Source organism: Peromyscus leucopus, chromosome 8b (genome assembly GCF_004664715.2).
Source record: "Peromyscus leucopus breed LL Stock chromosome 8b, UCI_PerLeu_2.1, whole genome shotgun sequence".
NCBI classification, from domain to species: domain Eukaryota; kingdom Metazoa; phylum Chordata; class Mammalia; order Rodentia; family Cricetidae; genus Peromyscus; species Peromyscus leucopus.
Window position 1 is genome coordinate 75,715,332 of NC_051086.1, and position 24,943 is coordinate 75,740,274.

At 38.7% G+C, this 24,943-nt stretch overlaps 1 protein-coding gene across 2 annotated transcripts in view; it reads right to left on the reverse strand.

Moving 5' to 3' along the window:
* Ca10 (carbonic anhydrase 10) overlaps positions 1-24,943 on the reverse strand; it is a 517,658-nt gene that overhangs the window by 420,355 nt on the left and 72,360 nt on the right. For both annotated transcript variants that reach the window (XM_028868886.2, XM_028868885.2), the window contains exon 3: positions 10,030-10,104. In XM_028868886.2, coding sequence (XP_028724719.1) covers positions 10,030-10,104 — 75 coding nt within the window. The remainder of the gene's footprint in view (positions 1-10,029; positions 10,105-24,943) is intronic.

Here is a 24,943-nt window from a genome sequence, read left to right on the forward strand (position 1 = left end):
TGAGTCTAAGAAGGGTTATGATAATAGAAGCAGAGGTTAGAGTCATGTGATGGAAAAAGGGAGGCAGGGGACTCCAGAAGGTGGCAAAGGATATTGCTTTCTTTCTTACTAGTTTCCTTCTTCAGATAATCTTCAGTAAAAGAAAGGAAAACAATATTCCTTCCAAAGGATATTAATTCCCCATTCAAGATTTGAAGATACTGTGTCAGAACAATGTCTTCTATTTAATTTTCAAATGCTATGCTATGATTAATATGGATTCCATTTGTTTTTTAGAAATTCATACGTGGATACAATTCATTTGACTATACCACCTCTATTCCCTTTCAACTTCTCTTGTGTCCCCATAAACCCCAAATTCATGTTCTGAGTGTGTGTTGTTCACTAAATCCAATTAGCGTTGCCTGTATGTACATGTGTATAGGGCAGAATACTGGGGGTGAGGGTAACTTACCAAGAGACTCATCTTTGAAAAAAAATTGATCTTCCCTCCTTCAGAAATTGTCAACCGCCTGCAACTGCTTGACTAAGGGTGAGGTCTGTGAGTCCCTTCTCACCTATGCTGAATTATTTATTGGTATGGTCTTGTTCAGGCAAATATAGCTATTGAGAGTCAATGGGAGCAACATTCTTGTCATTTCAGAAGACACTATTTTGTAGCAGTCCTCCAAGATGGATGGTCATGCCACAGTCAACCATGTTGGACATTTTAGAAGCAGACTTTGTGGTCCTTTGCACAAAGAAATGAGAGCCACTGGGTCTAGCCAAATTCTAAGGTGCCTCAGGATTTTTGGCTTCAATAGTAAATAGCTTTAGAATGAATGGGATTTTTTGGTCTGATAGGATTTCACCCTTCCTATTACTATATGTGGCAAAAATGAATAAATTTTACAGATGTGAAGAACATTTTTCATCAATTGACTGTGAGTCATCCAAAGGAGCATTACTCTGAATCAGTCTGATCTTCAGTGAAAGAGAGCATAGAACTTCCCAAAGTTCCCAGACAGAGATTCAAGATAAACTACCTTCTTGCTAGCTTTAAAGCAACAGTCAGTATGAAGCAAAACCCCTCCTGAGTCTAAGCCCTCAGCTCTGGAAAGGAAGGAAACTCTTCCAAGTCCATTAGGACCATGACTTTAGATGAGTGTAAGTCCTAATGATGCCTTCAACAGTGTGATCTTCATAGAGAACCCAGCTAAGTCATACTCAGGTTCTGACCCAAGGAATCCGTGAGACAGTAAATATGTGTTGGTTAAGTAAGTGGTGATAGTTAACGCAGTAATAGAAACCACTGAGAGCTGTTTACTACAGGAGGAATGCTGGGATATGTATGACCCAGGAGGCATCCTAGTTCAGCAAGAACCTTGTCTTCTTGTTTGTTTCCTGCCTAGGACTGTTGAGGAAAGAAGAGCTATTTGTATCACTGTTGTCAAGCCTGAGACTTTTTTAAACAAAGGGAACAGGCCTGTTGCAAAGCACAGTTAATTAGACTTCAGTATGCAACCACAGGTGGTTGGAGATAATTGCATTCATCTAATAGTCTTGAGATTTAAAGACTACCCAGCAAGGAATTGCTGGAAAATAGTGTTCTGGGGGAGTTTACTGTCCAAGATGAGCCATTTGCAGTTGGTTTTAAAGAAAGCAACATAGAATGGCATGGTGAGCTAATGAAACCTCCTAGCTCCAGTCCTGATCATAAATATTAACATTAGTGACAAATTCTTCTGTTGATTTTTCTGAAAGTGAAGGACTCAGTTTCAGGATCCTGTGGTGATTTCCATGTCTTCAGGAAGAAGTAATGGCTCATAACTATTTCTCTATCCTCCAGTTACTCCCAGGACCTCAATTCAAACGTTAAGTATGGTCTGTAAGTCTTTGAGTCAGTGCCTCACCATATCCACTATTAAAGCCCCCGGCCTCTGTCGTTTTGCACTCACCACAGTGTCCTTTGTTCTCTTTCTCATGTATATCTTGCCTATGTTTGCTACCACACAGACTTTACTGCCTGGAATGATTCTCTATGTCCATTTATTAGATTAGTAGTGTCCTGGCTAACTTCTGCTCCTAGTTTGCTGTGGTTTTCAAGGCAGGGACTCCCTGATTTTTAGACTATTTCTACTAGACCTTAAAACAGTGGTTCTCAACCTTCCTAATGCTGTAACCCATTAATACAGTCCCTCATGTTGTGGTGACACCCCCAACCATCAAATTATTTCGTCGCTACTTCATAACTGTAATTTTTGCTACTGCTATGATTTATAATGTAAATCTCTGATATGTTAAGATATCTGATATGCAACCACCAAAAGGGTGGTGACCCACAGGTTGAGAAGCACTACCTTAAGCATGCAGTATCGGGCCAGTAAGTTGGCTCCTTAGGTACAGTACTTACTGTGCGGGCCTAGTGATCCCAGTTTGATCCTCGCAACCCACATGAAAGTGCAAGGCAAGAACTGGCTCCACAAAATTGTTTGTTGACTTCAAAATGTCAAGTAACACATACATAACTATATACATGCTTATTAGACACATAATAAAATTGAGAAAAACAGTGGTTTCCCTTTGTATTATGCACTGGATTTCATACTGTGATCTATCATTACTATCGTATTATTATTATTGTTATTATTATCATTATTATTATTATTATTATATTCATCACTTCAAGGGCTGAAGAACATCTGTCTGTAGAGTCAAGCCTTTCTTTTATCTTTTTCCTTCTTATGTGTCTGTTCTGAGCCAAGTCAATTTAGCAGTTGTGGATAGCTTGTTGTAGGGAAGGCCAGTTCTATATCCTGATGGTGCAGGAGATGAGAGGAGAGGAGGACCCTAACCATAAAAGCTGGCCTGTCCTTGGAATCTTCACTGTTCCTGTCTTAGCTCATGTCACCTCTTTTTACTTCAACTCTGTAATACTGTCAACCTCTTCTCTGTTTCTTCAGGGTCTTCGGGATGTCTAGAGTATCAATCGGTATAGCACTTCATCATCAGATCCCTGCTGCTCCCTAGTATTAATTCCCAGAGCTCTTCTTGCTCTACTGAGCCACACACCTTTCAAGGCTTTCAGGCCTTTGCCTCTCTTGCTTCTCATTCTAAAATTCCATTTCTCTTCCTCCTCTGTTGAGTGCTCCTGATTCTCAGGGCTGTGCCTCCCCCCTGGGATGTCCTCCTTTCCTTCTTAAAGTTAGTAACTTCCACTTTTTAGAGGGGTCCTGGAAATATTGTAAGATAACAGACATTTATCTTTCTTTCTCCCACTGCCTCCAGAGATTGAGGCCAGGATAAGCTCTTTAGAATCGTATCTCAGGGCCAAATATAACTTTTTCAAGGGTGGTCATCCTGGATCAATGATGTGCTGAGGGGCTCAGACCTAGTGTCCTTGAGTGAGCCTTATTAGCAGGTGACAGACTCTTCTAAGAGGGGGTTTCACCTTCTCTAGCTTCATAAGTTTAGGAAAATACATAATCCATGGGTTGTGAGTCACAGCTTTAGAAGGGAAGCAAGCCCAGATTTTGTTTTAGGCTGGAAAGAGACTTCCCTTGTGAACCTTATCACATGAAGCAGATATTGGGATGTCCAGTGGCTGTATATTATTTTTAGCAAGTGACTCCCCTACTGCATTGCAAGCCCCAGAAGTTATACATCATCTCTTTATGCCATAACATTCCATAGTACAATGTCTCCTCCTAGGGAAGATGATCATTTTTTAATGTAAGTAGAACATGAATAGACAGTATTTGGCACATATTCCAGAAGTGTGTTAAAGACATGTGTGTATTTACATTAAATTAAAAATGTGTTATATATATCTGATATATTTATAACACATTTTTATTATTTAATAAATAAAATTTAAATGGTACTGAACAAACTTTCTGCTAATTCCTCAGCATAATTAATCTAATGGTTTTTTTTTGTGTGTGAACATATATATTTTATTTATTTTGTTCTTGTTATTTAACAGTTTCACACATTTATGCAATGAAGTTTAATCATTTACACCCCCCCACACACACACACAATTCTTCTCCTCATCTACTCCCCCTCTCACTGGAGTCCTTCTTTTCATCAAGTCTCTCTCCTACTTTTTAATCTTCCTTTTGTGTGTGGCTCACTGAATTTAACAAGAGTTACTCTCGAGATTACTGAGTAAAGCTGTGTAACTTCTCTGTGGCTACACCATTGAAGAAAATGACATACCCTCCCCCCAACAACCTTTAATGCCTATAGTTTGATCCCATCAACATTTCATTATGGATGTTTTAGGGGCCCATAGCCTTTGTTTTATAGTCTTTTTTATCTTTTTATTCTATTTTTTTTTAATACAGTTTGTCATCTGTATTAAAATGTTTGATTAAAAAAATACTTGTGTCTGTCTCTTATCTTCAGTGGGATGTAGTTGACTTCCACCACAGGAACCATAGCTAGTTTTCCAGCATCCCACTTTGATTAGTCTTTCACTGCTTAGAAATATATTAACATTCTTCCCCTCTCATGATGCCTGAAGCCCTATGCACTGAACAGAAGTACTTTACTTTGGTCTGTATAAACCATGTGTGCTGACCTCTTCACTAGTTCTTCCTAGGTTCTGAGCCTTAGAGAAGCAGAATCTTCCACTCTAAGATGGTGTAGAGCTCACTCTTCTTTGTCTGTACTGTCAGATAGTCCTCATGTTGTGCTCCTTCTCCCCCCTGAGAAATACTGAGATCCTAGCATCCTTCTCTCCTTCAGCCTTGGACACCTGAATCTGGAAAACTATTTTGAACAGAAAGTAACAGAGAGTGAGTAAATAAGTTTATAATCTCACTGAACAAGATGAGTGGTGAGGCAGTTCCATGGTTAATTAAACCTTCAGGTGGTCCATAAAAGGGTATTATTGGGTCAAGCAAGATTGCTTAGCAGGCAAAAGCACTTGCTCACAAACATGACAATCTAAGGTCAAACCCCAGAAACTATGGTGGAAAGGGGGAACCAACTTCTAAAATTTTTCTTTTTCTTTGTCTTCCACATAGTCATCACATAGCATATGTGTGTCCAACATACATACTCTCTCTCTCTCTCTCTCTCTCTCTCTCTCTCTCTCTCACACACACACACACACACACACACATACACACAAGTACACACACTGCACACAGTATAGTAAGAAATTGGCTTAAACAATAAGAGGGATCTTTATATTTCCATTATGCTGTCTTCAGTGTGGCTTTAGTATTCAAGCTTATTCAACACACTTCCTTTCACACTATGTCATGGACAGAATCACTAATCACTTGTGTGTGTGTGTGTTTGTGTGTGTGTGGTGTCGTCAGTTGTCCAGAGAAAGAGAATTAATGAAATAGGGAAAGGAAGAATATGGGAGGATACACACACACACACACACACACACACACACACACACACACACACGCGCACGCACGCACGCACGCACGCACACGCGCGCACACACACACACAGAGAGGAGAAAGAGAGAGAGAGAGAGAGAGAGAGAGAGAGAGAGAGAGGCATTTCTGACCAAATGTCTAGTAGCATGCTTTAGCCATTACATAAATTATTAATTACAATGTTTCTGGCAATAAAAGAAGGAACTCACCATTGTTGTGGTAGATGTTAGCTGTGTGGAGGGTGAACAGCCAAACAAAACCTGGGCTTTGCCTGAAAAGCAGAGCCTGCTGAGGATGAGGCTAGTGGAAGGCATGTATTGAGCTGGTCCACAAGAAATTCTGATACACTCTACACAGGCAAAATCGTGACAACTCTACACCATTATCAGCCTTGTGACAGCACTGGTTCTCTGGAGCCATGCCTTTATGGTCTATCTTGCCCTTTAGATGGTGAGTTAAGTTTGAGTAAGAGCTATGTGCCAGTTCCTCTTCCTTAGCCCCAAACAAGGTGCTCTGCATCAGGGAACTATTGCATAAATGCCACCAAAACTGGCCGAAGTAGGACATTCTGGCACCAAATTAACCTTTCACTTGCCACTGCTGTGGCCTTCATGTGTTTCTCTCCAATACAAGTTCTATAGACACAACTTGTATGCATACCAGGCTGGATATGAAGAAAAGTAAAACTCTCAGTCAGCATCAAAGTTAGGGTAAAAATTCTTACCCATGGTTGCCTCTAAAGCATAAAACAAGTCGAACTAGAGCTTTGGACATATATAAAGAGGATATAAGAAACCAAAACAAATAGTGTGGTGGTATTGTGTTCCCCAAAATAATTATAAGGTGTGAGGACCAGAAACTAGAGGCATTTGGCTGGTTAAGCATTGGGCTGGTTAAGCATTCAGGCTTTTGAGCAGTAATTCAGCTGAGACCCATTCCGGATGAAGACTCAGAGGCCTCCAGTCTGAGGAGACAAGACCAGCTGAGGATCTGGCGAGGTAAGATAGCTGTGGCTTGTTCTGTCTCTCTGATCTACCAGCATGGACACCAATAACTCGCCTCGGGTTTGATTTTATTAATAAGAACTTTTAAGGTTCCTTCTACATCTGGCGCCCAACGTTCGTGTTACGAATTCATGAAAAAGCTGTTTGCCTGTGGCCTTGTGAGCCCCAGCTCAGGCCCGAGCTACACTCAGGCAGTTGTGGTGGCACACACCGGTAGGATTTGCTGAAGGAGACAGAGGCAGGAGGATCCCGAGTTTGAGGCCAGCCTAGGAGGCTTGGGAGAAGCTTTGGCCAGACTGAGCCACAAACAGTGTTGGGACCATGGAAGCAGTGGCTACTGCTCCACGTTGCCAGCTCCTTCTCATCATGTTGGTGACTGCAGTGATGCTGCTACCTGGGACGAAGGGTTTACTGCTGCTGGTTCAGAGAAGAATTGTCAGGACCATCGTGTTACAGGAAAGCATCGGCAAAGGTCAGTTTGGAAAAGTTTGGCAAGACAAATGGTGGGGAAAAATTGCTGTGAAGATTTTCTGTTCTAGGGAAGAATGTTCATGGTTCCGAGAGACAGACATTTATCAGACTATGATTGCTCCAAACCACAGAGGAGGCAAAAAAAAAAAAAAAAAAAAAAAAATCTGCAGGAAACCATGACCATGCCTAACAGTGACTTTGAAATCTTCAAAAAGATGACAGAATCCTACAACGATGATTCCACATGGACTATGATAAAGCCATTAAGCTGATTAACACCATGGAAAAATCGACTTTGGACTACAAACTGGTCAGAACAATTTCGAGAGGACTAGTTGAGATGATCCAGCCTGACAGACTACTCAAACAAGGACTTGAAACAAGCCCTGAACTTTCCTATTATCCAGAGACTGGACAAACGATACAGGACTTGATGATTAACCCCAAAATTTTCTTTTCAAGATTCCCTAAAGATATCTTCACCCCTAGAAAGCAAAAAGAAAAAGAGAATATAGATATGAGATAGATCATCGAATCTACTCTGAGAAAAAAGATAAAGAAATAATAGGATAAATAGGTGGATCATTGAATCTACACTGAAGAAAAAGGGGAAGATATAAAAATGACAAAAGGTAGACTACTGAATCTATTATGAAAAGAAAAAAGAGAAAATATGGATATGATAAGATAAAAAGGGAGATTATGGAATCTACTTTTAAAAAGGAACTACTTGTTTTAAATAAGATAAATAATGAAAATTTTTTGGTCTGAGTTTATCAGATGTTAGTGGATTGGACATTGTTAATATATATAATGGAGTTTTTTGTCTTGATCTGTCAAATGTTAATGGACTAGACATTGTTAATGTAATCTTGACTGTATATTGCATATACTTATTGAAGATTGTTTTTCTTGTATTAGTTATAAGCTTTTTTAATTTTAGACAAAAAGAGAGGAAATGTGGTGGTATTGTGTTCCCCAAAATATTGTGTTCTCTAATAAATTTATCTGGGGTCAGAGAACAGACAGCCACTAGATACAAAGGCTAGAAAATGGTGGCACTCACACCTTTAATCCTAGCATTCCAGAGATAGAAATCCCTCTGGATCTCTGTGAGTTCAAGGCCACATTGGAAATAGCCAAGCATGGTGACACGCCTTTAATCCCAGAAAGCCAGCCTTTAATCCCAGGGAGTGGTGGTAGAAAACAGAAAGATATATAAGGCGTGAGGACCAGAAACTAGAGGCATTTGGCTGGTTAAGCATTGGGCTGGTTAAGCATTCAGGCTTTTGAGCAGTAATTCAGCTGAGACCCATTCCGGATGAAGACTCAGAGGCCTCCAGTCTGAGGAGACAAGACCAGCTGAGGATCTGGCGAGGTGAGATAGCTGTGGCTTGTTCTGTCTCTCTGATCTACCAGCATGGACACCAATAACTCGCCTCGGGTTTGATTTTATTAATAAGAACTTTGAAGATTCATGCTACAAAATAGTATATGGTAGAGAGGGAAAATGTTACAGAACCACACATTGCTATCTAAGGGCATGTCAGTAACCACAGGTGCTCTCTACAGAGGTAGAAATAATTTAGAAACGAGGGACTCTCCTTGGTTGTTATAATCCCACACTCATAGGTACAAAGAATGTAATGATTAATAGAATTTCTGAGCTATCATGAGTATAAAAAGTTTCTCTTGACAAAATATAAATCTTTTATATCATAGAGAAGGATTCCACCAACTATAAATATCAAATGACAGATATCTATACCTATTGAAATAGACACAGTGCATGTAACTTTCATGATTGCTATTAGAAACCTGGCCACTTTTGGGTGAATTAAATTCAGTTCCTGTCACACTGGGCTAAAGAACAATGAGCCATGTGTTGCATGCAGCATATTTGTGAAGTTAGGGATGTAGACCTCTGAGGCTCTCTAGGTGACTTTTTCCTGAGTCACCCCCACCTTTTACCATGAGTGTCTTCCTCCAATGAAACAGCCCCAGAAATACTTATTGTTGTTCCATGACAGAAATGAAAACAGAGATGCTTAAAGGAATTTTACAAGCACCTTCTTTTTGTCCAGCTTATATGAAAAGCTCTACAAAAGAAATAGAAAGGCAAAAAGATAGAGCAGTCAAGAATGAATCAGACGACCTGGGACACAGCACATTTTACCTGTCACCAAGTTCGGCACCCTCAGCTGGTTCTTTTAATCTTCTGTTCTGAGCGCCAAGGGTGAGTGGGACCATCCATTGAAGCCCTTGAGAGTTTCCTTTCTGTCTCTCTCACATCTAATAAGTTAAAAATACCGTGGGATATGTTGCCCATCCTTGCCTTTTTTCCTTTAAATGCTTGCTCTTTCTTTTGCCTCCCTCTCTTCTGATGTCTTGTGAGATGGTTTATGGTTTTTACAGTTAATACCAGGTTATTAATTCCACCTATTATGTAGAGAATAGGATCATTACAAATAAGGGAAGTGGGAGACACAGGGGCCTCTGCTCTCCTTCTCAACTAAAGTCACGGCGTGTTTCTGGCTATAGCCTGCCTTTGGTTCTCAGTCCACTGCCCACATGCTGACAGTGTCCACACATGACCTGTTATTTTTAGCTGATGCTTGGCTTGATCTGCCGAGTCTTGAGCATGGATGCTGTTGTAGAGACATCAGTGACAGCATGCATCCCAGCAAGCTTCGTTGCCATGGTCAGTCTGTTCAGCTTTCCTGTTTCATTAATGTTAAGAACAGTCCTTCCTCATTTAACCAAGTGTGGACAGACAGCCTCTGCTCTCAGTTTTCAATCACGCCTCTCCTTAGAGGAGATGCCTATTGAGGATTACAGGCTTACACAGAAAAACAATATATTATGTATAAGTTGCTGCTCACAAAATAAACCTTCTCTTAATGTAATACTCTACCAGTACTTGAGTTATAGACTCTTTTGACTTTTACCATACATTTCAGGCCATGTAGCCAATGTGACATCGTAGAAATAACACTGATGTTCATCCAAATTCTGTTTTTTTTTTTATTATCGTTTTACTAATACATAGGGGTATGAGGAGTAGTGTGTGATAAACTGATGAATGGGGTGTTGAGTATTTCTATCTCCTTAAAAATGTTTGAAGAGCAAAGTGATTTGAAATAAATAGATAAAAATAGATGTGCTTTTACCTGGAACAAAGCTTCCCTGGACCACCTCCTTGTATGCCCACCAGCCTTCATGGATTTTTGGTGAATTCTGTTGAGCTAAAGGAGAAACAAGAAGAAGGTAGATTAAGATGCAGCACAGAAGCCATGTTCCAGCTGTAAAGCAAAAATAGTAACTACCCATGACATCACCTTTTACTACTTCAAAGCCACAGTCCTTAAGACTCCTCTCTTTTTTTTCTTCAAATGCACCATTAGCATGTAAATTTCTTGTCATAGTTTTTTTTTACAGTTATTTGGATATTTAAAATGTTTTATTTAAAAGTTTTTTTATCAAACAATATATTTTGATCATCTTCTTTCCTCTTCCCCAACTCCTTCCAGATCCTCTATGCCATCCTCCAACTTCACGTTCTCTCTCTCAAAAAAAAAAAAAAAAACAAGAAAAATAATAACAACAACAAAATCCCCCAAACTCAGAATGAGTGTTTCCTAAAGCTGCACACTCAGTTGAAGAGGATGACCTCCCCAAACACAGGAGGACCTATATTCTTAGTTCAAAGGTATAAGGAATAGCTGTGCTTTTCTGCTAGAACCTTTGGGCAAGTTCTCAAGGTATTTGGATTTTTTTTTAATGGCAGTAAAGAGACAGTGATTATGTATGGCCTTATTTTCTTGACTTCCACACACATACAGACACAGATGCACACCTCCCCACTCCCTATACCACTTCTTGGTGGACTCATGTGCATACAAAACACAGAGTTTGTATAACTGTGTCCTTGTTTTTATTAAACTGCATTCATATTTCAGTTTTCAGTTATACTGAAGAAGACTCAGATGCAACCAAACTTGTAATTTGTTTTGACTGAACCAAACATTAAGCCTTTATTTATTGTCTTAGTTTTACCCAACCTCCCTTTTCAAAATCCCAGCTTTGAGATGCATCATTCAGTGTTACAAAAGATAGGCACAGAACACTGGGCTTGAAAACAAGGATTTGTGTAGACAAGGGACTTGCTAAATCCCTCTGGGTTCTGGATGCACTTATAATGTTTTTCTCTGCCTATGAGACTGGAACCTTGCAGCTGGTAGCACCACGGTTGAAGGATAGTTACTGACAGAAGACAAATGAAAGAGAAGTCCAACCTGAAACTGACAGTGGAGTTCAGGACTTTAGAAACACACTGAAGAGGAACAAAGAACTGATTGGAAGGTCTGGAATGGTATCAGCTACAAGGTCTAGGGAGTGGATGCAGCAACATGCAGTGGGTTTCCTGGCACTCTGAATTCCCATGTGTTAAAGACTTCAGATGTTTCCATTGTACTCGAAGTTCCTGAAGGCATGAGCAGCTCCAGAAAACAGATCGAGAAATCACTAAGTGGGTGGACAAAGACCATACCTCTGAGCTAGAGAAAATTGGGTTAGAATTCAGAAAGCATTTTGATGTTTTGTTCTCTGAGCATTGGAACTGCACAGTAGCTACACCTTCCTTTTCCTTTTCTTCCTCAGTACATTGATGGGCCACTGCCACAGGAGCAAGAGGAGATTCCAAAGACTTAGTAATTCATGACATGAATATAGATGATACATAATACAGTCAAGACTAATGACCTTTTTTTTTTTTTTTTTGAACACTTTGTAACACTTAGCTGGGTGCTGATTAAATATAATTCACAGATAATACAACCTATCAAAACAGATCAAACCCAAACCTTAATATTTTACTAAATGCAACTCGATCCAGACCCTGCTCATTCTGTAGGCCTGGAAAAGACGTGCATTTCCACCAGCTTGAAAGTAATTGGACTTGAACTTAATCTACCAGCTTTGCATCAGAGATAATTCAGGAAAGTTTTCCTTATCTCAGACAGGAATTTCTCAGTCTTATCAAAACTCACAAGTGTAAAAAACAAAAAAACCAAAACCAAAACAAACAAACAAAAAAACAAAAACAAAACAAAAACACAAAAACCTCACAAGTGCTTTATCATATCAAGACTGTTGAGAATGTAAATAAAATCCATAACCTTCTTTGTTTACTCTGAGAGCCTGTTGTTGGGGATTGTCTTGGATATGTTTCATCATTTAAATAAAGATCCATGAGGTAGACTCAACAATTTGTGTTTTATATATCTTTTTTATCAAGATACTTTACAAATTTATTTTTAATTTATATCTTTCTGTATGAATGTATGACACCTATAAGTTTGACCACAGAGGCCAGAAGAGGGCATCAGAGCCTATGAAGCTAGAGTTACAGGTGGATGTGCGATACCTGATGTATGTGCTGGGAACTGAACTCACATACTCTGGAAAGACCGTAAGCACTCTTAACCACCAAGTCATCTCTCAAGCCTCGAGCTGCAATATATATTATATATATTGTAAGAATTGTTTTATAGGATATATTTTGATGTCTTTGTCCCTCTCTCGGATCTTCTGAGATTCTTCCCACCTCCCTACCCACCCAACTTTATGTTCTCTATCTCTGTCATAAACAAACAAACATAAAAAATAGAAAGCAAAAGCAACAAAAACAAGTAAGACCGAACACACACACACACACACAGAGAGAGAGAGAGAGAGAGAGACAGACAGACAGACAGACAGACAGACAGACAAAAAGAAAGACAGACACACACACACAGAGAGAGAGAGAGAGAGAGAGAGAGAGAGAGAACTAGATAATGTTCAGAGAGTGAAAGACTTTGGAACACTCAGTTCTAAATGAGATGTCTTCATCAAATCCCTCCCCTCACAGTTTAGGGATCTATGATGAAGAGGAGGTGGTAAGATTGTAAGAGCCAGAAGTTACCAATGACTCCAAGGAAACAGTGTCTTTGAGGACTGATATACTTACAAACAAACAAACAACAACAAAAATAGTTCACAATAAACAAAAACAAAAACACAGAGTTAATTTTGTGTTGGCAAATTATGACCACGGGGCCTGCCATGGAGTGTGGTGGATATCCCCAGGAGCACTCCATTTGAGAAAATTGATTTTCCATTTGCCAACAGGTATCAACAGCAAACAGCGTCTTTTAGGGGTGGGACCCTGTGTCCACTTCACCCTCTCAGGGCTGGGACCCCATCTGCCTTAAACCTGTGCAAGTTTTCTGCATGTCTCTTGTCAATTCATGTGTGCATCAGTCCTGTTGTATGCAGGAGACACTGTTTCCTTGGAGTCGTCATAACTTCTGGCTTTTAAATATTTCCACCTCCTCTTCCTCATAGATCCCTGAGCTTTGAGGGGAGGGTTTTGAAGAAGAATTTTCTTTAGGACCAAGTGCTCCAAAGCCTTCCACTCTCTGCACATTATCCAACTGTGTGCCTCTGTTTTATTTCCCATCTACTGCAAGAAGAAACTTCTCTGAGGAGGGTTGACTGAGGTACTGATGTGATCCCCAATCTAGTATAGTACCCCCAACTTTCTATTAGAGTATTTGCACATATTTTAAAAGTTCAACATAAAACTTTAACTATATCATAATCAAGGAATTAAAGAAATACAATTGGTCATAATACTGTTTCAGTCCATAAAAGCTTATATATAACACACTATAAAGCATAGATCAGCAGACTAGCTCTGACAAGGAAGACATCAAGAGCCAAGAGCCAAGAATGTTTTTGTATTTTTAAAGTGCTTGAAAAAAAAAAAAAAAACAAACACCAAACCATAGCAATAACTTGTGATGTGAAAATTATATAAAATTTAAACTTCAATATTCACAAATCATTTTGACTCACTATGTTCATTTGCTTACACTTTACCCACCAGTTCCTTTCTTTGGCAGTACCATGTTTAAAAAGCTGCAAGAGAAGTCATTTGGCTCAAGAACCCTGAAATATTTCCTCTTATTATTTTTTACTTAAAAAGAAAAATGGTGGCAGTTAATTTATACACATAAAATTCAAAAAAAGAAAATTAACATAATGAATGTAACAGTTTAATTGCAATTGTAATTCCATAAAAAAATTACAAGGAACACAATTTAAAATAAGATACTGTATGTTTCAACATGTATACAGTTGGGCATGATGCACTGGAACATAAAGTGAAAAAATTGGATGCTGGATTGAAGCAGGTACAAATATTGTCGAAGTGTTGTATAGGAGGCTTCAGAATCATGGCCTGACTGACAAAGGTGATTCTCCAAAATAATGACGACACACCTTCTCTTTATTTATGGGCATTTGTATTCTTAAAAAAAAAAACAAAAAACAAGGGTTAGTAAAAGTTTGTAAGAGACACTTCATGTTCCCATGCAGAGTGGAGCTGGTGGGTTCAGAAAAATAAAACGTTTCCCACTCACTTGAATGTCTGCTGGGACATGGGATCATTTATCATTATTTGGAACTGTCTACTGTACTAGAGAGCACATAGCGTCTATGCCACCACCATCCCCCGCCTTTGTTGGAGCTAATTGCACCTTTTTCATTATAACACTCTCAAGAGCCCTCATTAATTTCCAAAATATTTCTCTAGGAATGTTGACACCCTGTTGACAGTCTCTGACCTATGGGACTATTTATAACATTATTTGTGTCTTCTAAATGAGCTCAAGTGAAGTATTGTATTGGATGCTAAGCAGAGGACGATGTTTTATCTACATAGATGAAAGAGACACATCTTACAAAGGGAGAGGATGGCAGCCAATACCCAAGCACATCCTTACTCAGGCAGCTAGAATCTTTAGGGAATAATGTGAGGATAGTGGAAGAATAGTCATCCCCTGTGGTGGGGGACTGAAGAAAGGAACTAAACTTTGAGCGGAAGAGAAAATAAAATACATGCACAGACAAAGAAAGTAGAATAAAACAGAGTCTGGAGGCTCAGCACGAAGTGGGACTGCTTAGCTCCTATACAGAATGCCATGTGGCCTGAGATGATAGCTAAAGACACAGAGAGGGCCTCAGAACATGTGGACTATACTTTGAGCATTATACAATCTAGCCAAGAAAAATGAGGTGGTGGGGAGTGATGCGAGGGACAAAAACCATGTGGCAGAGAACAAAAGTGTTTGCGGGGTGGGAATGGGAGAAGAGAACCAAAATTGTAGTTAACGATGGACTCGTCACTGCACAGAATTTCAGTGCAGCCAGAAAGGAATCTTGCGATCCACATAGCACATAGGTGCCAAGAAGAGCCTCTCCTCTTCTTGGGACTCAACTGGAGCAGTGTTAAGAAGTCAAATGAAAAATTCACTGAGTGAGTGGCTAAGCAACTTTAGAGACAAAGGCCCTTTCCTGCCTAACCCACCCTGGCCAACTAAGGGTAGGTGTCAGGGAACTATATTCTGAGGTCTGACCAGTAAAATCCCCCTGGCTAGAAGGGAGTCTTGGAGTCAGAACTCGATGGAGTGTCCCATGAAGCAGAAGTCTGATCTGATCCATAGACTGGAGTGAATCTCAACTGAGCTACACCAATCAAGAGAAACTGCCCTCATTCCTCCCATAACCTAGTCTCACTAGAACATCGTAAATACTCTCATAAAAAGAATACAGTGAGTTAAAAAAGAAAAATCTAATAAAAAACTCAGTGCTCTTAGGCCTCTTTTCCTCCTATTGGGTTGCCTTTTATCTTATTCTATCTTGTTTTGTCTTGTTTGGATGTCATCTCTTGGAGGCCTACTCTTTCCTGAAGAGGAAATGGAGGTGGGTTAGATCTGGGGCAGAGCGGAGGTGGTGGTGATCTGGAAGGAGTGGAAGGAGGAGAAACTGTGATTAGGATGTATTGTATGAGAGAAGAAATTTATTTTCAATAAATAAATAAATAAACAAACAAACTCAAGTCCTATGCAAACACACAGAAACATGAAAAATCAATGAGAAAGACTCCTCTAAAAATGATCAGTTCCGTTGGGTGTTGTGGTACATGACTTCAATCCCAGCACTAGAGAGGCAGAGACAGGTGGATCTCTGAGTTTGAGTCCAGTGTGATCTACAGAGGGAGTTACAAAATAGGTAGGGATACACAGAGAAACCTCATCTGAAAAACTACACATGCCAGGCAGTGGTGGTGCATGCCTTTAATCCCAGCACTCAGGAGGCAGAGCCAGGAGGATCTCTGTAAGTTTGAGGCGAGCCTGGTCTACAGAGTGAGATCCAGGACAGGCACCAAAACTACACAGAGAAACTGTGCCTTGAAAAAACCAAACCCAAACCAAAACAAACCAAACCAAACCAAAACGAAACAAAACGAAACAAAACTACACACACACACACACACACACACACACACACACACACACACACACACACACATACAGAGAGAGAGAGAGAGAGAGAGAGAGAGAGAGAGAGAGAAACACACACTAAAGATAAAGATCCATCAGCCTGACTGTAAGAAATACTGTAATGTAAAATAAGCATGATGTGAGCATCATGGAGCTCAGAGTACTATTTCTACTAGTTGGTACTCTTCTTCCACCATTTGGGTTCCAGAGATCAGACTGCCAGGCTTAGAGGCAGGTGCCTTTGTCCCTGGAGTCATTAGGTAGGTTCAGAAGCTGTATTTAATATGCATTTTGAAGGACCACATTTACCCTTCAAAAATCATTTATCTAGGGTAGAGCTCATCGGATGCCTATCAATTACAATATACTTTACATAATTACATATAGGTAACAAAGATATGTAATTTATATGTATTATATGCTTTTAAATGTCCCGGATGTTGAATGAAGACTCACGTTGAGTGTTGGCAATTTAGAAAGACAGGGTGCACATTTAAAAGGCACCTCATTTAAAGCTCTGCTCCCTGCCACAAGGGTTTATTTTAGATGAAACACCTCGAGAGGTGCAGGTTTCCCATTTAACGCCTACTGCCAGATGCTGGCAGTCATCTTGTTTGCATCTGATTTCCAGTGAGTGGAGGAGGGCTGATTAAGAGTTCCTCAGAGCAAACAGGTGAACAGAGAGCAGGCTGGGTGCCTCCAGGCTTCTCCACTTCTCTTTTCCTGGGGATAGCAGTCTCTTCACTTTATGCACAACCAACCCCTGGGACACATCCAGGTGTTCAATAAGGAAAAAAAAAGTTGTCTCGACAATAAAAGCTGCTACCAGAGTCAGATGAGATATTCGCAGTCAGGGAAAATACATTTCAATTTTGTTTGTTTATTTATTTATTTTTTGTTCTTAGTGGCGGTTTGAACTTTATAGGGTTTCAAAAGAAAACCCAGAATGTCAGAATTTTAGCAGAGATAGGGTGATCACTGATATTATTCCTTTTTGTACAGATTGAGGACATTGGGGTACAAAGACTTTTAAAAAGCAAATTTTCCTTTAAAAGGCCACAGAAAGGATGCTTTAGGCTTTGAAAACCATGCTTGCTCTGTCCCAAGTGCTGGATTTTCCCCTGTAGTACAAGAGCAGGGCAGGTAATACGTAAATACATACACATGGCCCTGTGCTAATAACAAAACCACAGGCTATAGTTTTCCGATACTTGCTTTAAACTTAGAAAGATTTTTTTTTTTTGGTCATGTGCTTTTACTCCATATTCATATATTTAGAAGCCACTTCAAAAAAGAAAATTAGAATCAATTCTGAAAACTATGGATTTATAACTAATTCATATGGTATTTGATTAACTTGTACTGAGGGACATATGTACAATACTAAATATTTTCCAGACTTCTGAAATTTGTCTCCAGACTCTGTACCATACTTAATATGTTATTGTCCCCACCTTGTTTCTGTTGGAATAAAACAACAAAGTTGGAAAAGATCCATAAGAGTGGCTGAATCATCCCATACTGTGTTTTTGACACCAGACAAAAGGAACCTGGAACCCCTTCCTCACCCTCTTTTATTCCCTGCACAAGTGTACAGAGTATGTTTTTAGATGACTCTAGGGAGTCTCACATCTCCATAGAAAAAATAATTCCATTTTCATATGTCAAAGTTTTCACATAATCTTTTGCAATTAACTCTTGCAATCCCTTTCTTTTGTTAGCTATAAAATAACTCAAGTAGCTTAGCTGACTTAGATTCAGAAAAAAGAAAAAAAAACCCAGAAAATACTTCCATGTAGAAATTATAGTGGACTCTTGGCAATATTCAAGAACCAAAGTCAACACTGGATAGGCAATGTGGGGAAAGACATGGTCCACAGGAGAATAGAACAGGAACAATGCTTTTAGTATGGGAAGGGAGCTGTTAATAAAACCCCATCATCAGTCAAAACATATCCCACATGTCTTAATCATGCACACTGTAGAAGTGAGTTTTTACACTCTGGAAATCAGTAGGTCACAATGCCCTGGAAAGTCCATGTTGAGAAATGATGGAGCCAATCACACAGGGGAGACATTTAGAGCACATGCTACCATGACTACTTAGTTTTAATGTGATAGCATGAGCCATGAGCAGTTGTTTGTCAAGGAAACTTCTTTTCTTCATCCAAGGAGTTTACTTAAGGAGTCATGGTATCTATTGACTAGGACAATACTTAGTGTTGGAAATAAAAAAAAAATCATTCTGACATTATATGCATGATACAAAGTTCCATTTTCCAGCACATCACTATTTCCTTTATAATGGGCATTCTACCTTCTATGTGGGAATCAGGGATGCTGAGAAGGGCATAGCTCTCCACAGTTAAGTTGTTCCAGAACACTTCAGGGTATGCTACAGACTGGCAGGGATAACTTCCTTCCTCTAGGACAGTGGTTCTCAACAATGGGTCATGATCCCTTTTGGTCACAAATTAGATAATCTTTCATACCAGATATTTACATTATGATTCATAACAGTGGCAAAATTACAGTTTTGAAGTAGCAACAAAAATAATTTTATGGTTGAGGGTCACCGCAATAGGAAGATCTGTATTAAAGGGTCACAGCATTAGGAAGGTTGAGAACCATTCATTGCTCTATAGTTTCACCTTCACACTGCCCAGAAGACCTCACTCTCCTTTATGTACACCCAGTATTATGTGTTATTCTACATTTTAGCATTACACCTTACTCAATATTTCATCTACTTCTATGTCAATCTTTCATATTAAATTATAACTTTCTTAAGCACACCGATGTACCTGATTTTAGAGTCCAATTAGTGATGCAAAGCTTGGCACATTACATGTAAAAGTTAGATGAATCCATAATATATACTTGAGTAAAACTGTACATTATGCAATCTTAGTGTCCAACCTGCACGATCCTTGGGTGATTTTAGACTCTCCAAAGACTTGTTGGTGTGATGCCTATATTTGTACCAGAGGGAATGTAGACAAAAGCGTTTTCAAATTGGTTGACAGGCCCACACCCCCTTGACAGATGGAAAAGCACCAGGAGCTGACACCCTGCCTGGGGAAATGAGAGCCAGGACAAATCCACTTTTATTTCACACTGTGTGTCTCATTTAAAAGTGAAGAGGGGCATGCCATATCTGGACTGTTTACATTTTTACCATTCCCTATTTTTCTTGAATTCGAAAGACAAGTATAAAACTCAATTTTTTTTCCTCTTCCCATTCAGAGACCTCACCTCTGACCATAAAAAACAGACAGAACACTCAGAGCATCAAAGGTTGCTACCGGGAGGGGCAAAGCAAGTGCTCCAAGCAGAGAGAAAAGGCATGACCTAGAATCACCTTGCATGCTGGGTGAAGTCTCAAGCCAGATGATGTCAAAAATTATATTTGTGTTGGGTGGATAAGGGAAAAGGGAGTCAGTGTGGGACAGCCTGCATGAGATAACAGTTAGCAGGTCCAAAGGTAACTAGAGTTGAAAATCAACAAGGAAATCTCTAACATGGATGATTATTAGCCTGACTTCTAAAATTTATTTGTTTATTTTTAATAAACATCAAAGTTCAAAGTATGAGTGAGCCATAAAGATGGAAGAGATATTCTACCTGAAATTAAAGATATAGGGTAGAGCTAGCAAAATGGCAACTTCTACATAGGTAATGTTGGTGAAGATAGTAACTATGATCTGTTCATGAGATGGATGAAGGACGATTGTTACTTATCTGTTTGTTTGTTTGTTTATTTATTTATTTATTTATTTATGGTCTGGGTGAGTATATCTTAATAGCTATTACAGTGACCAAGGAAACAGGGGGCCACAGACTAATTATAAAGTGAAATTGAGTGTTCCATTCAGGAAGGCAGTGAACACTCATAAGAAGATACCAAGTCGGCTGTGGAGTGAAGTGAGCGCTCTGAAAAGATGAGACACACACCCATGGTTCTTTGACTCACAGATGGTATTTAAAGCCACAAGTTTCAATAAGGTCACATAGAAGGATATAAAAAATCTATGCAGGGTGCAAAATGTCACTCACACTAGAGCTCTGAGATGTTCAAGGTTTAGAGGTTGTGTATTGAAAAAAAAATCAACAAAATGAGTCAGAGAAAGATACCAGTAAGAATGAGGGGGAAAAGTAAAAGTGAGAAAAAGTCACTATAGAGTATCATTTCTTGAGTCTATTTTTCTTTCTCTCTTGTGTCTATTTTTGTTTTTCTCTCTCTGGATTTTTGTTCATCTCCTTCTGCATCTCTCTCTCTCTTAGTTCCTGTCTTTCTGTGTATGTATATTCACTTTTATTTTATAACAGTTTTATATTTATAGAAAATTATGGTTGTAGTACATATGTAATATGTATTTCATAAATAATCCCCCCTACTATTTCCATCTTGTGTTATTATGGCATGTTTATGACATCAATGAACTAGTATTAATTCATTTTTACTAACTAAAATACATACTTTATTTGCAACCCGCATTTGTAACCTGTCCTTTTTTTTGTTCCAGGATCTCTTACTGTGTTATCTGGCATGTCTTCTAAGCTGTCTAATGGTTGCAACAATCTAATTACTCTAACTATTTTAAATTTGTGCTACTTGCCTGTTGGTCTAACTGAATTAGACGCTTTTCGAGAGTAAATGTTATGCTTTGTTTACCACAATAATAGGTATAATAGGCATACTGATGTCATATAAAAATTATTTTGTAAACTCAAGAAAGATAGAAAAAGACACACACAAAAAGCACTTAGAGATGTTCTACAGGACTTAAAGGAACACCCACACTTCAGCCTTTATCCACTACCCCATTTTCTGAGTTAATTTTCATGATAGACTATCCCTATAATTTAATACCAGTGTAATTCAAACAATAACATTAGTAGAACAAAAAAGAAAATGGACAAAATGATGGTCTCTAATCCATCTAATTGTAGGAGGATGGATATAATTTTCTTTCCCACATCTTTTATAAACATCTCTTCTTCAGTAGCTAACCTATTCTTATTTTTAATGTGTCATAATAGCTCTTTTGCCATTGGCCAATTTTCCCTTCTTATGGGTCATTACATTGCTCTAGTCATGTAATTGACTTCATCAAATTTGGAATCATTTCCCTTGTTCTTCCTGCTTTAGAATTTTCCTTTAAAATATTGATGCCAACATGAGGGCTAGGCACGTAAGTCTCTACCACCTACGATCTGAGCCAACAAACTATGGGAGGAAAGATATAACCCTGATTGACCAAAGGAGAGTTCAGAAGCTTCAGAGGACATTTGTGACATTTATGAATCCATGTACAGTTGCTAATGAAACTTCAGGAATAGTACCTGAGCCTAGAAATGAGAAAATAGCTGAGTTCACAAAGTTCATGCAACAGGGATGTGCCCTTTCTAGAACAAAGCCTGAGAAAACCTAGCGCCAAATGGGAAAGCAGACACAGGGACTCACGAGAATCAGTCAGCCCAGGTGGAACATTATGGTATTCATAAGCCTTATGTAATTGCTGTTGTTGTTATTATTATTATTTTATCTGTACACGTTCTTCCTGTCCAAAATCTCTTTGGCATTTGTGCAGGCTATGATCCACTTAGAGCATGCTGAGCCTGCACTGCAGAGCAGGTGACATCACACTCATCTACATAGTAAAGGCAGTGAGCTGGGAGCAGGTCTGGACAAGCTAAACTAAGATTCCACCCCATAAATAAGCAAGATTGTAAGAAAATGCAGAACTTGAGTTATCTGCAGAGCTGAACCTGGAAGACTAGAATGTTCTACTGTTTTAATGAGGATGACTCATGTTTATTTTCCTTACTTGGTTTTTTCTGTCCCAATTCTCTTCAATATTTCCAGCAAGTTACTAACTAGAATATTACTACTCTATAGGACTTCTTATGAGAACAATTATCTTTTGTGCCTGTGTCACATCCCTCAATATTGATTTCTTCCTTCTCTAGACTTTTAGCAAGTCACTAGATTTCTCAGAATAAAGAATGTCTTATTTTTTCTTTTTGCTTTGAAATTTGGTGGAGACAAATGACAAAATTATGGCCAATAAGATAGTAGGAACATGTTTTAAGTTTCCAGTAAATGTTAAAGGGAGTTTCTATGTCTCTCTTCCTCCTTTTAGAAAATTAGAATGTAGAACAGCTGGATATCAAATAGCCATCTCCAGCCATGAAACAACAGACTTACTTCCAGGAATAAGGTAGAAGGAGCCAGGATTTCTCTTCTATATTTACTCACATCAGTATCCATGAACTTAAGATAATGACTGTTGCTGTATTCAGAAGCTTTTCTTTCCCATACATTTACACTGTCTACACAACAGATCTTAAATATAGGCTCTCAGTAATTGAATAATTATTTCAGTTGGAAATTATAACTACCTAGTAACTAGGTTCTTTGCTTTTCTTATGATCCCCTTTATCACTTTCACACCTACCTCACTTTGAAGATTCCCCATTGAAAGCAAAATTCTGCTTATTTCTTTCATTGTTTTTCCAAAGTCCCCAGTGATCTCCAACTATGTGCAACACAACTCATTTTCAAACTCATTGGCCATCTTCAAGTCTCTCCACAATATCCCTTCAATGGCTCTCTATTGATTGCACAATAACATGGAAGTTCCTGAAAGAGGATTTTGACCACCTATGGAGAGTGGCTATTTTGCCTGTTGTTCAAAATTTACTCTTAGGGCTGAGAGTAGAGTTAGGTAGTAGTAGGGTGCTGACCTCTCATGTGTGATCCCCAGCTATACAGAGACAAAACAAGATCAAAATCCCAACCTAGTCTGTCAGGGGACATCTCTCCATGCTCTTGTGACATTTATAATTGTTTTTGCTTTATCACATACATTCTTAATCACTTCCTCATGGGCTTTTCCTCTGGTCACAACAGGAGCACAATTAATATGTCACTGATTCTCATTGTTCTCCCACATTCTACTCACACCAAACTCCAAATACTCATACTGTTTGTTTATCCAGACATATAATCTCTCTCACATTATATCTAAACTAAAGCCAGCTTGTTAAAGTATCAGCTCAAATACCACCCTCCCCAAGCCTCTTGTAACCTCTGTAGCTGGAATGATGACTTGCCTTCTTGGAAGTTTCTTTCCATTTTACACAGTTTGTTTCATTTTCAGTCCAATTCAGTGTGATTTAACCAAATCTAGAGAATATTTAGACTATTCTTTTTCTATTTGACTATACACCATGAGTTTCAGTTCTGAAGAAGTTCACAGTTCAATGAGAAATGCATGGGATTTTTAAAATATATTTAAGGTGAATGCTTATACAAAATGCAACTTAAGACAATGTGTTGAGAGCTCAACTAGTTTATATAGTATAACTAGTAAACACTAAATCCTTAACCATATAGAACAAGTGCTTGTCTCATACAAATGAAATTCCAAAGTGGAGCCTAGGTTGGCATATAGCTTTTTTTTTTTTTTTTGCCAAGGTCTTGACTCCTTCTACTTCATGATACCAGCAACATTTGATATTAAATCTACCGTCAAGTCAGAACAGAGAAGAGCATGGAGGGTCTCTCATCAATTATTTTTCTAGCATAAACCTAGAAGTCCTAGCCATTACTGCCCTCCTCCCCATTTTTTAGAACTAGATCCTCTTTCATGAATACACCTACTGTAAACAAAACTAAAACTGATATAGCATTTGTGAGACCCACTACAGCCCAGGCAATACTTGATGCCATTTGGAGAGTGTCCATTCATTCTTTTGAGATTATCCCAGAAGTGGCACAAGTGTATTTTGGAGACTGAATACAACTTCTAATTTGCTTATATGATTACCAGTTTACAATTGTTGCCCAATTAATTATAAAAATAATCAATGAATTCACAGTTAGATGACACATTTTTCTGACTTCTCTACATAATAGCATCTATTGTCACAAATTTTATTCAGTTTGAAGAATCTGTGTATGGTAATGACATTCATATCCAATATTGACCTATACCTTGTCTTGTGTATCTATTGTCTAAGTTGCCCCAGGAATGTAAACTGCTCCTTCCTTTCCTACTTTCACCATTATCTCTTGACAGATGATATATCAGTGGTACCAACTTAGCTAGCAGTAAAAACAATGCAATTACTAAAAACTTGATGATCCAGATGCACTCCCTTGTTATTTAAAAGTTAGGCAAAAAGATGCAAATGGCCAAGGAATGGGCTTATTGAAGGTATTGAAGGCTAGGCCGCGTAGACTGTGTGGCTGGGATTCTCCCTTCTTAGAGTAACATTCTCCGTCAATAAACATTCAACATGAGTCCTGTTGCTTTCCATGGCTCCTATTCTACAGAGATTGCTGCTAGCATGAGTTGTATTATAAAATACTAAAAATTGAAGTATAATTACCTTATAAATAAGTTATTTAATTCTATTTAACCTTCTAATTATGAACCAGTATAATCGGTTAAATGAAAGTATAACAGAATTATCCACATGAAATGAAGCTTTGATATTCTGCTTTCTCTCATTATCAAATGAGGAAACTGAGACCACGAGGAAGCAACGCTGTGATTCAGGGGTTCTGGTGTGATTCATTAGATGCGCTTTTAACCATAGATAAGTGATTTTTAGAATAAAAGCTATAAAAGGAAAGACTGTCAGTTAATCAGGATACTCAACTTTATATATTATGAACAACTTC